The sequence below is a fragment of the Camelus bactrianus genome, chromosome X (genome assembly GCF_048773025.1).
Source record: "Camelus bactrianus isolate YW-2024 breed Bactrian camel chromosome X, ASM4877302v1, whole genome shotgun sequence".
Classification (NCBI taxonomy): domain Eukaryota; kingdom Metazoa; phylum Chordata; class Mammalia; order Artiodactyla; family Camelidae; genus Camelus; species Camelus bactrianus.
In genome coordinates this window covers 76922933-76937018 of record NC_133575.1, presented here as the reverse complement: position 1 = coordinate 76937018, position 14086 = coordinate 76922933, and the positions used below count along the sequence as shown (strand labels likewise).

The window sequence follows — 14086 nt, the reverse complement described above, 5'->3', positions numbered from 1 at the left end:
AGGGCTCTATTTCTCGTCACTCGTCACCACAAAAATAGTTTGTCACAACACTTTCAGCAGCCTAATTAAAACACATAGCACTTGGCTGAATATGCCACACATCTTTAGCAGCCAATCTTTAGGCAAAGCAGACACAGGAAGCAGCAGGGGAAGGTAGGTGGTTCTTGGCACTCCCCTAAACAAGAAACAATGTGTATCGTGTACTTGAGTATCGTGTACTTGTCTAATAGGAGACGGCATTCGTTTTTCCAAAGCAGTTTTACTTCATACAAAATTCCACAACAAACAGAAGGAGAGTGGGGAGAGGAGGAGAGATAGAAAACGAAGAGACCAAGTGGGCAGGTTGGCTTACAAAGTAACTGTCTGGCAGCTACTCTCTTCACGGTTAACATACAAAGGACCAAAAAACAAAGAGTCTAATCAATACACATGCAATACACAACAATACTCAACTACAGAAGGCTTTGTGTGGACCATGAAATTTGATAGAAGCCAGACAGGTATCTTTAAGAATTATGTTCACATCCTTAATATCCACAGCCACGTCACTCTCACCTCATGGATCTTTTCTAGTAAGCGGTCACATATCTGACCTACTACTTCACGGCAGTAATTCAAAGAAGCCTATCTTCTGATCATCAGTGACACTAAATGAACAGACCCTGAACTCTGCCTTCTAAATGAGACAATAAGCAGAGTACGAATCTAGGCCAGATTCAACCATCACCAGACCAGAGAACCAGTAGGTTGTTGGGTCAATTTAGAGCTACTCTGAAGTTTAGGGTCTTTGGCAGTCCAGAAAATCATGGTTAAAAACATGGATTTTATAGTCCCACTGATCTTGAATTCCAAATTCACCACAGCCTATCGTAGGGCAAGTAACTTATAGGATCTGTGACTTCTCCAAACCTACAAAATAACTGTTGTGAGGGTCAAATGAGCTACTACTTTTTTATGTTTTATTCATTTTATATTTTTTTTACTGAAGTATCATTGATTTACAATGTTGTAGATAAACCACAAGGTCCTACTGTATAGCACAGGGAACCATATCCAATAGCTTGTAATAACCCATAATCAAATGAGTTGCTACTGATGGCGGAGGATACCTGCCATCAATCCCAAACATCCCTGCACGTTCTTACTGGGTTGGCCAAGACTGAAAGATCTCCAACTTCCCTTTAGCCAGGCCATTTCCCAAGGCTGTGTTTGTAGCAAGTGGTCATGATGATGAGGTAATAATATCACCCCTCCCCAAAGAGCAGGCTTGTTTCTGCTTACCAGAGAAGGGTAAGTCCCCCAAGCTCAGTGTTCCTCTCCTGTAATGCAACTGACTGCCTGTGTAGGCATCCATCCTGGTCTGCCTCGTGGGACTTAGGACATCCGTGAACCAGCGTGTCATGCTGGCATTCCAGCTACTGCTTTTCTAATAAGTAATAAACCATCTTTTGCCACTGACCCAGGAGTCTTGAGGCTTCTACAGTCATCCAGGGAACAGCGACAGGTGGGTAAGCAGGATAAAATCCCCGACCCTGCACAGTTCTTGACAAATACATGCAAGGCACTTAAGAGTAGCAACTGGCATGTATGATCTTGCTGGTTATTGAGAATCACCCCTGGGCAGGCTTGAGTACTGTACTTGGTCAGTGAACCAAGGCTACCACCCAAGGATTAGATGACCCAGAGCAGAGCCAGCAGGGCCCTGCACACAATGCATGGTTAAAACAACACTGACGGCACCATCACTGAACTAGACGAACTCAGACTCCAGAAACAGAACAATGAGGTGAACTTGTATTTTCACCCGTTAGCGTTCAGCCTTAAACAAACAGCCATCTTTCATGACTGCCAACTTTTCTAACTAGAACCCAGATGTAATGTGTTTCTGTTAGGGCAGATTCATTACAGCTCTCAATAGCCTTTGACTCCCAGAACATCAGAGCTGAACGGAACCTTGAAGACTGTGTATTTCAACTCCCTTATTTTATAGAATAAACTGACACCCAAAGAGAAAATAGAGAAATGACTTGCCCAGAATTACATTCTAAAAAGTAGTTAGCTTACTCTCCATATAACCTCTTTAAATTGCTAGAAACTAACTCTTAAAAAAAAAAACAGTGGAATCAGATATCCTAGTTAGCTTATTTCAACACTGTATAGCATATAAAATATTCTTAGATTCTATAAAATAAAAAGCACCTTGAAAACACGAACGGACGGTGCTAAGACCAAAACGCAGTTCCTGCTAGTTTAACGGCAACATGGTCGGTGATGGATGTAGATAGGAAATGCTTTGAAATAAATCTCTGTCACATTCAGTAATTGATTTTGTATCCAGTGGCCACCTTTCTGCATGTTATGTCTGTGGCCAGACAATAGGATACACCATTAATAATATTCGCAGAAACCAGCGAAAACGACAAGGAATAAGATGACCTTCAGGGTTAGAAACAATTGCAAGTGATAACAGATTAAAGGGAAGGGATCACAAAGCAGAGATCTGTAACATTACATTTTGATCCACAATTAGCTACCACAAAGCTGGTAGGAAGAGCGTGGCAAATTGGGCCCAGAGCCCTGCACAATTCCCACTTTAAAGTATAACTAATGCCTCAGTTCTATTTCATACAGAGATATGGCCACTTGAAGTTTAGTGTTTGGTCTCAGACCTACTCGGCTTATATAAAAATGGAGGATTTGGATTTCTCCGAAATTCACAAGACCATCTGAAAGCGGTTTGATGAAGCAAGCCTAGGATATACTGAGCAAGTCTGAGAATTTCGAGATCAGAGAACATGAGTTAGCCCCTGCTTTAGCAGAACAAATACACGAAAAGCCAAACCACCAGCCTGGATAAAATCCAGGCCATTTTTATTTTTTTGCACTGCAAAATTATTCTTCCCTTTAATAGCTTGTTTAAAGACCATTAGCTACTCAACCAAAGGGGAGGAAAAATGTAAGCTAATGCACTGCCAATGAAAAACAAGCTGTGAGGTCAGCCTAAGAAAAGATTATTTCTACTCACAAATGTTTTATGTACACACTGACTCTTCTGGAACACAATGATTTTGTAACGTGAGGTACTAGACTACTGAGCATATTAATAGAGGAAAGGCTTCTGCCAAATTTATTTTAACCCATCCCAACTTGCTATAGGTTCTTGCCTTCCATCATGGACAATGTAAATGAAAAGAAAGTGAAGTTAAGACACAAACTTCAAAAACAAATGCAGTCTTCCCCAGACGATCTGTAACCATGTGAAGGACTGTGGGACAGTAAGGTCAAGAAAATTACCGAGGAGTGAAGAAAGGGAGGAGCCTGAGGTTAGAGAAAGTAATCAAGTGTTGAACCTGTAGCCCTAGGTCCCCAAGGATACAGCCCTCTACATTTAGAACTGTAATCATTTAGAAGTAAATGTATGTACTCTGGTTTAAGTAATTAGGTTTATTTATTTATTTACTTTAATTTTTTTTTTAATGGAGAGACTGTGGATTGAATCCAGGACCTCCTGCATGCTAAACACACGCTCTACCACTGAGCTATACCCTCCCCCCAAATGCAGTCAGGTTTAGGACAACCTAGCTCAGATATCCACACCTGATATTCTTTTTTTCAGAATCAATGACAAATGGGAAATACCTGTTCTAAACTAGACATTAAACTAAGTCCTGTGACCTGCTGAATTTCCTCTCAGGTCTGAGAATAAAATCCACCTGGTTTGAAATGCAGTCGCTAGCCCATGTGGCACCTCTGTGCAAACTAGAAAAAGTCATCCCCGGAAGTCACAGTCCTGTGACTAGGCACATGATTTGGTAAGTGACATGACCTCTGTGGTCTCATAGCCTTGAGCAGGGCCCAACCATACAGTGGCCCTGGTCCCGATTACACAGAAAAGCTCAAAATGTCAGTGTTCAGTCTATACACGGTCTTGTCTTCTACATATAGAATCTTCCTCAACAGCTTCAGCCAGCGTAACATGTTATTAAGCATCTGAGATCTTATCGGTGATTGATTTCAAAGCACACAAAACACCACCTCCAGAGTTGTCTCTCCCCCAAGCAAAACAAAAGGAGAAAACCGCCACCAGTTCAGCCCCAACAATGATCACTCATCCCCGGTTTTGAGGGAAATCACCCACCTGACTAGGTCAGTAAATGGTCAGCCTAGAAGTTGCAGAGTGGAGATGGATGACTAGTGGAAGTCTACTTGAGTCCACAAAGTTCGAGAAATTACATGCCTATTGCCTCCCAGCACAATGACAGCACTAAATTGCTGTCTGGAAAGTAATGGTTACACAATTTCTTTAGTATATCTGTGTGGAGTCTAGGCCTTTTGCCCAAGTCGATTTCTCATACTTACCCACTCCACCCATTCTCAGCTCCACCTCATTAGTGTAGCCGGTTTTCAATTTTAACCCCACAGATGTCTAAAGAAGGAAACTTAATAGTTCAGAGTTCTTTGTAAAGGTTCGTTCATCCAATTATCCACATTCAGCAGCCTTGAGCGTATTCAAAAGTCTAAAAACACAGACAGACACTTCAAGTGCCAAATTGGCCTTTGTATTGAAATTAAAACTAGAGCTAGTAACATAAAATCAGCTGTATGCATGTGTGTAACAATTATATGAACCCTTTATCTGGAAAACTCAAGAACATGTTTTCTTCACCCAACTATCTACAACATTTCCCTGGAAGGTAAATTCTTACACACAAACCCACATAAGCCCACCCCACTTCACAAATCACAAAATGAAGAATGAGTGATTACCCAATTAGTGAGTAGAGTCAAAAGTTTTAATTTGGTTTCTTTCCTACAGCACATAGTAGCTGTTCTAAGGAGCCTCTCCACACTTGGACAGTCAACTTTTCCAGATACTTCTACAGAATTAAAAACAGAAGTGAACTTAATTGGAGCTGATACTTTATGATAGCACTTTATATGGAGTAACTCTCAACGACATTTCACCATTAAAGCTGTATGTTCTTAAAAAGCTCAGTGACATGGACATTAATTAGGCACATATTAGATTAAAAATCTGGTTTTGGGGGCAATTGGGGATATTTGATTATGAACTGAGTGTTAGAAGATACCAAGGAATGTTTAGTTTTTAAAGATGTGACAGTGGCATAGTGGTTACATTTTTTAAAAAATCAGTAAATTTTAGAGATGCACTCCGAAGTACGTAGGAGTAAAATGACATGATATCTGAATCTGCATTAAAATACTTTATTAGCAAGGAAAAAAATCAAGGACGAATGAAGCAAATGTTGAAAATCAAGATAATTACTCTAACGTAGGGAATGGATCTATTACCCCATAGTGGGTCATTCTGCTACCCACTCTACTTTTTAGTATGTATGAAAATTTTCATCTTTCATTAAAAGAAAAAGTCCTAACCAGCTCCTATTACAAATAAAGTGAAAACTCCATTTTATCTCTTTTGCTTTTAGCTAGGTGAAAGACCAAAACATTAAGGATAGATAAAAAATTCCTCATAATTTTGAGATCTTCACCAAAGCATGTATCTATCTAGCACAGAACAGCAAACAAGTTTTGTTTTTTTTTTTAAGACTGTACCCAACATCTTTTCTCTCTTGGATGAGCACCAGAATTGCCAGGTGATTGAATCAATAGCCTTTGAGGAGTAATTCATTCCTAATGAAGTCATGGATTCCTACCTAGTCCTGCCTATGAATAGCCACTGAGAAGCTTCTCACTTGAAGTGGGCATCGCTACACAGAGCCCTAGCACAAGGAGAGACTGGGGGCCAATTTGCAGTTCCGTATTTGGTAGCAACGCAGCTGCCTCTTGCAAAAGCAATATAGAAAAAACCTTTCTCAGACCAAAGCCTGTGTAAATGGTGATTCGTAATATTTTGCTTTCCACAGCCTTTCATGAGAAAGGCACCCAATAAGTACCCTTTCCCCGGGCCACCTCACATAGAGCCAGCAAGTATCAGGATTCAGTCGAATGTCTGTTCAAGCTACAGCCAGAGGAAATCACTTAGACTGAAAGCGATTCAGCCTGATCAGGTAAATAAGTTTTAAATTAGGACAAACTGATTTCTTTCTATTACTTATATCCATAATAAATAGCTGTGGGAAACTGTATCTCAACCTTCCTTTCCATGCACCATTTTTGAGCCATCTTCCACACGATGTCCACTGGGATATCAAGTTTATTATTATATTTCAAGTCACCTGGCCATCTTCTTAGTTTTCTCAGTCATGAGACAAAATCAAGTATCAAACAGCCAAAATCTGATGGAAGGAATGGTCTCTTCTGCATGGCAGACTGAATATAGGAACAGGAGAAAGCTGGCTCTTCAATAATAATCCCTATGGAGCTACTGATACCCAGTGATATTTAGTCAAACGTGCTGATTCATGTAAATTAGCATACATTATGTGCGGACCATTTTCAAAGCACCCTGTTAGTTAACAGTGTTCTTTGAGACTGGGTTGGAAAAAAAATATGATTTCACTTCAATGACATGTTGCTACTGCCAAAGCTCTTGGTACTCAGAATGACATCTAGGTGGATTACAATTATAATTGTTCCAAAAAGGAACAAAAAGATTGAATAATTTTTCACTTTCAGAGTCCCTGAAGCATAATGACTCAATGCTATAGCTAACTTTGACAACAGAACTGAGAACTTTTAAACGTATCTCTAGGTCAGACCCCTAAACACAGCAGTGACTCAGTTTCCTTATTTGTACAACAGCAGAAAACTGCCTGACAAGACAATATTATAAGTATCTACCGATATCTATTTTAACAGAAATTTGAAATACCTCAAATTGATAAATTGAAAGAAAAGGATAACCTGATTCTTTTTAAAACAATTACAGTGAAAAAAAGTTAAACTCCCATGTTACACTCATTAAATAGAAAGAATTATTAGCAGAAGGACAGAATGTATGATCTTTCAAACGAACTAATCGAACTGGGGAGAGAATAAGGAATCAATCAACATGCAACCATATTATGGCACTTTGTGCAGGAATAATGTTAGAACTACCAAATGGCAAAAAGGCCATTAAACCAACCACAATACATCTGATCCAGGTAATATAAGGGGTTAACAATAATGCTCTATATTTGCATAGCAGTATAGAATTTCCTATATGATTTCTCATTCATTACTTTGTTTTATCTAAACCACCTTATGAAGCAAATCAGGCAGGTATTACCTCTGACCGGCAGACATTAATCAAGGGTTCAAACCCCTGGTATTAAATGGCTCATCAGAGATCACAGGCAAATAAAAGACAGAATGAAAACCAGAACCCAGATCCTTTGGTCCTCCATTCACTATTCTTTTGCCAATAATCTAATGTCTCCTACTAATAGCAATGTTACTTGGGTCAGCATCAGCTTTCATGCTGGTTCTCCAAATGCAAGTTCAGATTCTGACATCACAAGAATCCAAAACCTAAATGTCCATTGACAGATGAATGGATAAAGACGATGTGGTATATATACAATGGAATATTACTCAGCTATAAAAAAGAATAAAATAATGCCATTTGCAGCAACATGGATGGACCTGAAGATTATCATATTGAGTGAAGTAAGTCAAACAGAGAAGCACAAATATCATGATGTTGCTTATATATGGAATCTAGAAAAAATGACACAAATGAACTTATTTACAAAACAGAATCACAGACATAGAAAACAAATTTACAGTCACCAAAGGGGAAAGGCAGGGCCAGGGATAAATTAGAAGCTTGGAATTAACAGATAGGCATTGCTATACATAAAATAGATACCAAGGACCTACTGTATAGCGCAGGGAACTATATTCAATATCTTGTAATAACCTATAATGGAAAAGAATCTGAAAAAGAATACACGTGTATGTATAATTGAATCACTTAGCTGTACACCTGAAACTAACACAACACTGTAAATCAGCTATACTTCAATTAAAAAGAAAAGGAACCCAAACAAGGGGGTAAGGGGTGAGATCTTCCAGCCAAGAAGTTTCTCGACTTTCAAAATTAGAGAAAGGACACAGAATTGTACAGATAGAATATATACTCCATCAAATGAACCTAAGAGAAAAATGGCACATTTCTTTTTTTTTTTAAAAGCCTCTTCTCAACAATTGACACTCTCAAAATGTCTAGCCTATAGGGGAAGAATTCCCAGCTAATAATCATTTGCTGAGTAGTTTTGCACCTAGCACTGGTCTGCAGGGTTTTCAAGAATAGACCCAGAGCAGGACCCTTGCCCAGAAGCACTTTACAAGTCCTCTGGCGATACCAGATCAGTATATAATGTTCAGACTCATGATAGGAGTTCAGGATAAGGAAGAGCCTTCAGTAAGCTGAAGGTTTGACAGAGTGGGAGAACTATGAGGCAGCAGCTGGACTGTGAGAGGCAGGTTAGATTTATAAAGGAGAAACAGGGTGGACATGTCAGATTTGGTGAAAATGTTCAAGGTGTGTAGCAGAAGGAGAGGCAAGAGAGTGACAGGAAGAAACTGAGATGCAGAGAAATAAGCCGAGTAACTGGATGAGCTAGAATATGCATGAGTGGATGCGCTGCAATTGGAATCCAGGTCTCTAGGCACTGAACTCTTATGATACTCTGCTCCTCCTAACTGGTCTTCCTGCCTCTCTTCTGCCACCCCCGTCCAAGAAATTCTCCACTGTATTAACTTGCTTTCTGAAACACAATCCTCATCGGGGCAGTCTCCTGCCTGAATCTCTTCAATGACTTCCTATGGCTTTCAGAAAGAAGTTGAAACTCTTAACATGGCATACAAATATCCATCGTGATCCAGACTCTTGTCTCTTTCCTTGCAGGTCCACCACTATGTTTCAGCCACTAACATCCACCCACGCCTCCTTTACTGGGCATGCTACCATGGCTCTCTACCTTTGTATATGTTGTTCTTTCAACCTTAAATGCCTTTCTCTCCACTTCTTCAATTAATGTCTTTCTTCAAGCCTTGGCACAAATGTCGCCTACAATGGTAAGCCTTTCCTTCCCACACTCAAGCATCCAATCAGATTCACATGCCTCTCCATGGTGTTTCTAGATCACCCTCCTGTGCATATTCCCATAGTTAACGATTAAAGAGCTGTGTGATAAGAAACTAACTTCCCTGTCTCCCTCACTAGACAATGGCATCTTTATAAGACTAGCCTTCAGAATAATGCCTAGCAGGTAGTAAGTGCTCAGTAAACGTCTGCTGCAGAAATGAACCCACTGTGCTCAGCCTTTGTCAATTAAAATCAAAACATGATTTATCCAATTAAAAACAAATAACCACTCAGGAAGTTACATAATAATCAGACAATGAACTCCTGTTTCTTCAAGTTACTCATTTGACTCTACTATCTAAATAAGCGAAGGCTTCTGGAATGATGCAGACACACAAAGTCAAAATGCAAAAACATCGAAGAATGTTAAGCCACTCTACACCATCATGTATGTGTGTGCATGTGAGGGGTGCTGATTCTACCTAAACACTAGCCTCACTTAATGGTTAAGTCACTGTCTTAAATATGCGGGATTAAGGATGTATCCTTCATGACACTTCTAGAGCTCTCTGTACCACTTGAGTTGACAAAATACATTCCATGGTTGACATCAAATTACTAATTAATTAAGATTCACGCTGTTTGATAACATGCTACAATCTGGGCCTAACCAGATAGCTACAGAAAATACAAAGCTCGCCTACTAAGGCATTAATCAAAATGTGATGAGGCCAAAATAAGGTTGCCTTCATTAAAAAGAGCCAAAATAGAAGGGGCATTATGAGGATGCATAGATGAAGAAAATGGAAGTAAGTTTTGTAAAATTTTCATTTAATTAATTTCAAACAGAAATCATCAAATTCCTGAAATGGCACTCTGAAATAATTCTAATACCCATCAAAAAGTTGCGGATATAAATCAAAGTAGTTCCTCTCTGTAGAAAGCACACCTTCCTTCTCCAGTTTTCCAGAACAATGAGAAACTAAAAGAAAACAACTGAATCACAAGCCATAAGCCATTCATATACCATATGAATCCACTATACCATAGCTATTGAGTTTAATTTTCTATGTGGTAGAAACGTTCATTTTAGCTAATACGATACAGGTGTATGTGATTAACTATTTCCACCCAAATAAGCTACCTTCACTATCAACCACTCCTGTGGTCGGTGCTCATTCCCTTCTCCCTTGTCGGTGACTACCTCCTCTCCCCAAGTTTCTTCAAGTGCAATCAGCTGGCATTTTCTTTTCTCTCCAGTAACCCAATAGTTCTTATTCCTCTAAAGGTGACAGATGGCCTTTGAGAAACTGATGAAAATTACGGGGCCCAGAAAAATGAATGTCTCTACATATACTCAATTTTTTCATAGAATTTCATAGAGCTTAAGAACCCCCCATAATCACCTACATAAATAATATCTATTACCATATGGCTCTCTTTTATAATCCCTCACCACCGCTCCTTTATACACACACACACACACACAAAATTAAGGACTACTACAGTATTTAATAACAATACTGAAAATAACAAAATTTAGTCTAGGTAAAATATTGCTAGTAAAATACAGCTTTAAGAATCCCAGATAAACTCCTCTCTAAAAGGCCTCAGAAGAACATGTTGAGCACTTTAATAAAACAACTCACAATAAAGAGGAAGGCATTTAAAAAGTTGACCAAAAAAAAAAAAAAAAGCTTACCAAGTCTTCGTATTTGGTCAACTTTCTTGCTTTAAAATATGTTCAAATGTCTCCCTCAATTTGTTTTTAAAAATTCTGATATATCTCTTTGTAAAATCATGGAAGGCTCAAAAGGATATTTTGAGCAGAAAAGAAAGTTCCCATCAATATTAACAAACTCTTGGATTCAAATACTTGTTCTACTATATCAAGCTATGTTCAACACCGAACAGTGTTAGCTAGGAAGGGAAACTGATACCATCTCATAACTATCTAGTTACCTTGTCAAAGCAAGCAAGACATAAAAGATGAAACAGGACAAATGACCAAAGGGAAAGGAAGAACATAATCAAGGTGTTATTACAAACAGACAGAGGTAAGTGCTCTGTCTTGAGCGCACACGTCCCAAATGTGGAAGGCTCTTGCTAGATGTACTGAACTATTTGCCAGAACTTTAGGTTCACTTTTATTTTTGCTACAACTTTTAATCACTGTTTAAACCACAGTTGTGTACTGGGTCCAAAAAAAAAAAAAAGAAAGAAAGAAAGAAACATGATCACTCTTTTACCACAAACAGAACTCTCAAAATCGCAACATCAGAATTTTTTAAAGTACATCAAACTTTGGTTGAAAGCCTCACAAAACTTTTCTAAGTTTCATAATGGGGCACCCAGTAAACCCATTAACCCTCTGCCAGCAGAGACAATTCACAAAGAGCTTGTGACTCAGTTTCTTCACCTGTAAATACTGGGGAGGGTGGGGTAACAGGAAACATCAAGTTGTTCTCAATTTGCCTCAAATTCGGGTGGAATTGATGAGACTTTAAACTGGTTATTTCACTCTATGCCACTAGCTCCCTTTCAACTAATGGAAGGCTACATATCTCCTGAAACAACAACACTTCCATCACTGTTTTCCAATATGGACAGTCCATAATTGATAGGCAAACAGGAGGCCAGAGACCAAGCACAACAGGTACATACCAAATGGCCAGATGCCATAAGAAACAGCTTTGGTTATACGTCACTGCCTCCTTCCATTATAATCAAGTTGCTGGTTAAAATTGAAAACGAGATAGGCAACATGTGGCTTGTGCTTCAGACCTAGACCAAAAGAACCTTCGCACGGCAGTAATTGCTGAATTTGTGCAGGAAAACCATTTCCCTTCATGCCACCCGAATGAGAAAGTTTATTGATAAATATCTGCCTAACCTTTGCCACGGTTGGAAAAAGTCTTTACTCAACGTACTTTGTTAATTTACCCAGTTTTTAAGTTTCGCTATTAGACCGTTTTCATAAAACTGAAGGAAAATGAAAAAGAGGAACCGTTTTAACTGATGAGTTGAAGAAACTTCAGTATTTCCCAATCTAATGCCAGGCCCCACAGATTTCATTCCTCTGCACATAAAGTCAGTGGCAGGAAATGGACTGCTACCACTGGTTGACACACTCTCAGGATGGGGAGACGTGTGCAGTCCACCAAATGCTTTTGACGGTTCTTAATCAACCTAGTGGAAGTTCTCTATGACTCTTGCCTATTACACACACGACAGTTGGCGGTACCTCACCCAGCCTCCAACTCCCACGCTCCCCCCACTCTTCCAAAGAAATGTTTCTTTGGGAGAGCACATGGAGAGGCGAGGGGAAAAAAACGCACGTAGGCGCCTCTTACTTGGATTTCTGGTCAAGCAGAAAGACTGGGAGCCTACGTTGTGTGTGTTTTTTTGTTTGTTTGGGGGCTTTTGTTTGTTTGTTTGTTTGTTTTTTGTAAGTCTGTGGGTGGGCTCCCAAGTACTGCGACTGAAAAAGAGAGGTTCCCCTACCCGGACCCTAAGCGTTAAGAGGCAAACCCCAGCAACTGACAGAGGTGGGAGGGGAATGGAATCCCACAAAGAAGGTTGGTGCCCACAAGTTAGACAAACAACAGCCCCGACCCGGTACTCATGGGCTCCCCGAGTTGGGGTGGGGCCTTTCTCCTTCCCGCGCCGCCTCCCAGGCTGCCAAGAGGGAGAAAGGGGTTAAGTGGAGAAGGGGGTGCTCTTCCGCCCCCACGCCGTCTCCGCGCCTCGGCGTGGCCGCCGCTTCAGCGGCTCCCCGAGTTGCAAAGCGAGGTCGCGGTCACCCTTGGGAAGGGGGCCCCGGGGCCCCCCCGTGTTTAACGGCAGGAGGATCCCGGGGCTCTCGCTGTCCCCAAGGCCGGCGGGGGCGGCGAGAGCACTCACCAATTTAGGTTTGTTTTTCGTTTCCTCTTCGTTGGCGGCCCGGCTCCCCGCGCTCCGCTTGTTGCTTCGGCCCCCACCGGGCTCCTCGCCGCCGCCTCCCGCGCCCGACGCCGCCGCCGCCGCCGCCGCCCCGGGCTGCTCCATATTTCTCCGGCCCTGTCACCTGTGCCCTGGAGCCCCCACTTCTCCTCACTGAGGAAGCCCCTCGGGGTGGTCACGCTGCCCCGTGCGGATTCGGTGGCACCGCTTCCCGGGGTTGAGAGTGGGTCAGCCTAGGGGAGCTGCCTATTTCACGTCCCCGGGGCTCCCGGCGCCCAGGCACCCCCGACGCGGCACGCCGTTGCCACTACTCTGCGCTGGGGCAAGCCCTGCCCCCGAGCAGCTGCAATTACCGCGGTCGCCGCCGCCCTCAGGGCGGTGTTTAGGGTGGAGGGAAAGTAGGTGCCTATCTCTTTAAGAGGGCCTCCACACACGTGATTCATCAAAGTGCCCGCAGTCCGCTGCCCGGGCGCGGAAAGCTGCTGCCTACTCCCGCTGCCGAGCCGGCCGGGCTACTGAGCATGCCCGGCGCGGCGACGGCAGCCAAACGAGAGGACTTGAAGCTGCGGTTAAGCTCTGATTTCGCTTCCTAGGGGCCTATCGTGGTATGGGAGGGAACGAGCCAGGAAAGAGGAGGTGTAGCCATTTTAGAGATGGGGAAACTGAGGCCCGGGAAGATTCACGTGTGAGTTTCACGGGCGGGTCCACCTGAGTCTCCGCTGCCACTTAGTGTAGGCCAGAGCACCTTCCCCAGGCGGGCCCAGGCCTGGCGGGGGGTGTGGTTCTGCTCCACGCCCTGGGAGGGGTGAATCGGCTAGGCAACCGGCATCGCGGAGGAACACCTCGCGGGGAGCGCTGATTAATAGCCTAGACAGACTGTACGGGTCAAAAGGGAAAGAGTGGGTGCTTTCTGTTGCCAGGATTGCGTTGCCTCCAAAGAAATACAGCCGTTCCTTTATTCCCAGGCTGCCGGGTAGTAGAAGCAGCAGACGCCCACTGCTTAATCCCGAGGGGGTGTAAGGCTCTTTAGCCAAAGCACCTAGGGAGAGCTAACAATTGGATTGAGTGCTATTTTCAGTTTCCCGAACTAGTTGAGGTTTAGAGTTGTTGTGGGGAGCGAATAAGATCACGTGTGTCAAAGCCCTC

At 42.1% G+C, this 14086-nt stretch overlaps 1 protein-coding gene across 4 annotated transcripts in view; it reads right to left on the bottom strand.

Moving 5' to 3' along the window:
- DIAPH2 (diaphanous related formin 2) overlaps nt 1–13449 on the bottom strand; it is a 797042-nt gene extending 783593 nt beyond the window's left edge. For 2 of the 4 annotated variants that reach the window (XM_074359369.1, XM_074359370.1), the window contains exon 1: nt 12902–13443. In XM_074359369.1, the coding sequence (XP_074215470.1) occupies nt 12902–13045 (144 nt within the window). In that variant the 5' untranslated portion in view covers nt 13046–13443. Of the gene's footprint in view, nt 1–12901 lie in introns of all 4 variants that reach the window. The other 2 variants (XM_074359372.1, XM_074359371.1) reach the window with 2 other exon arrangements.
- Between the last annotated feature and the right edge of the window lie 637 nt (nt 13450–14086).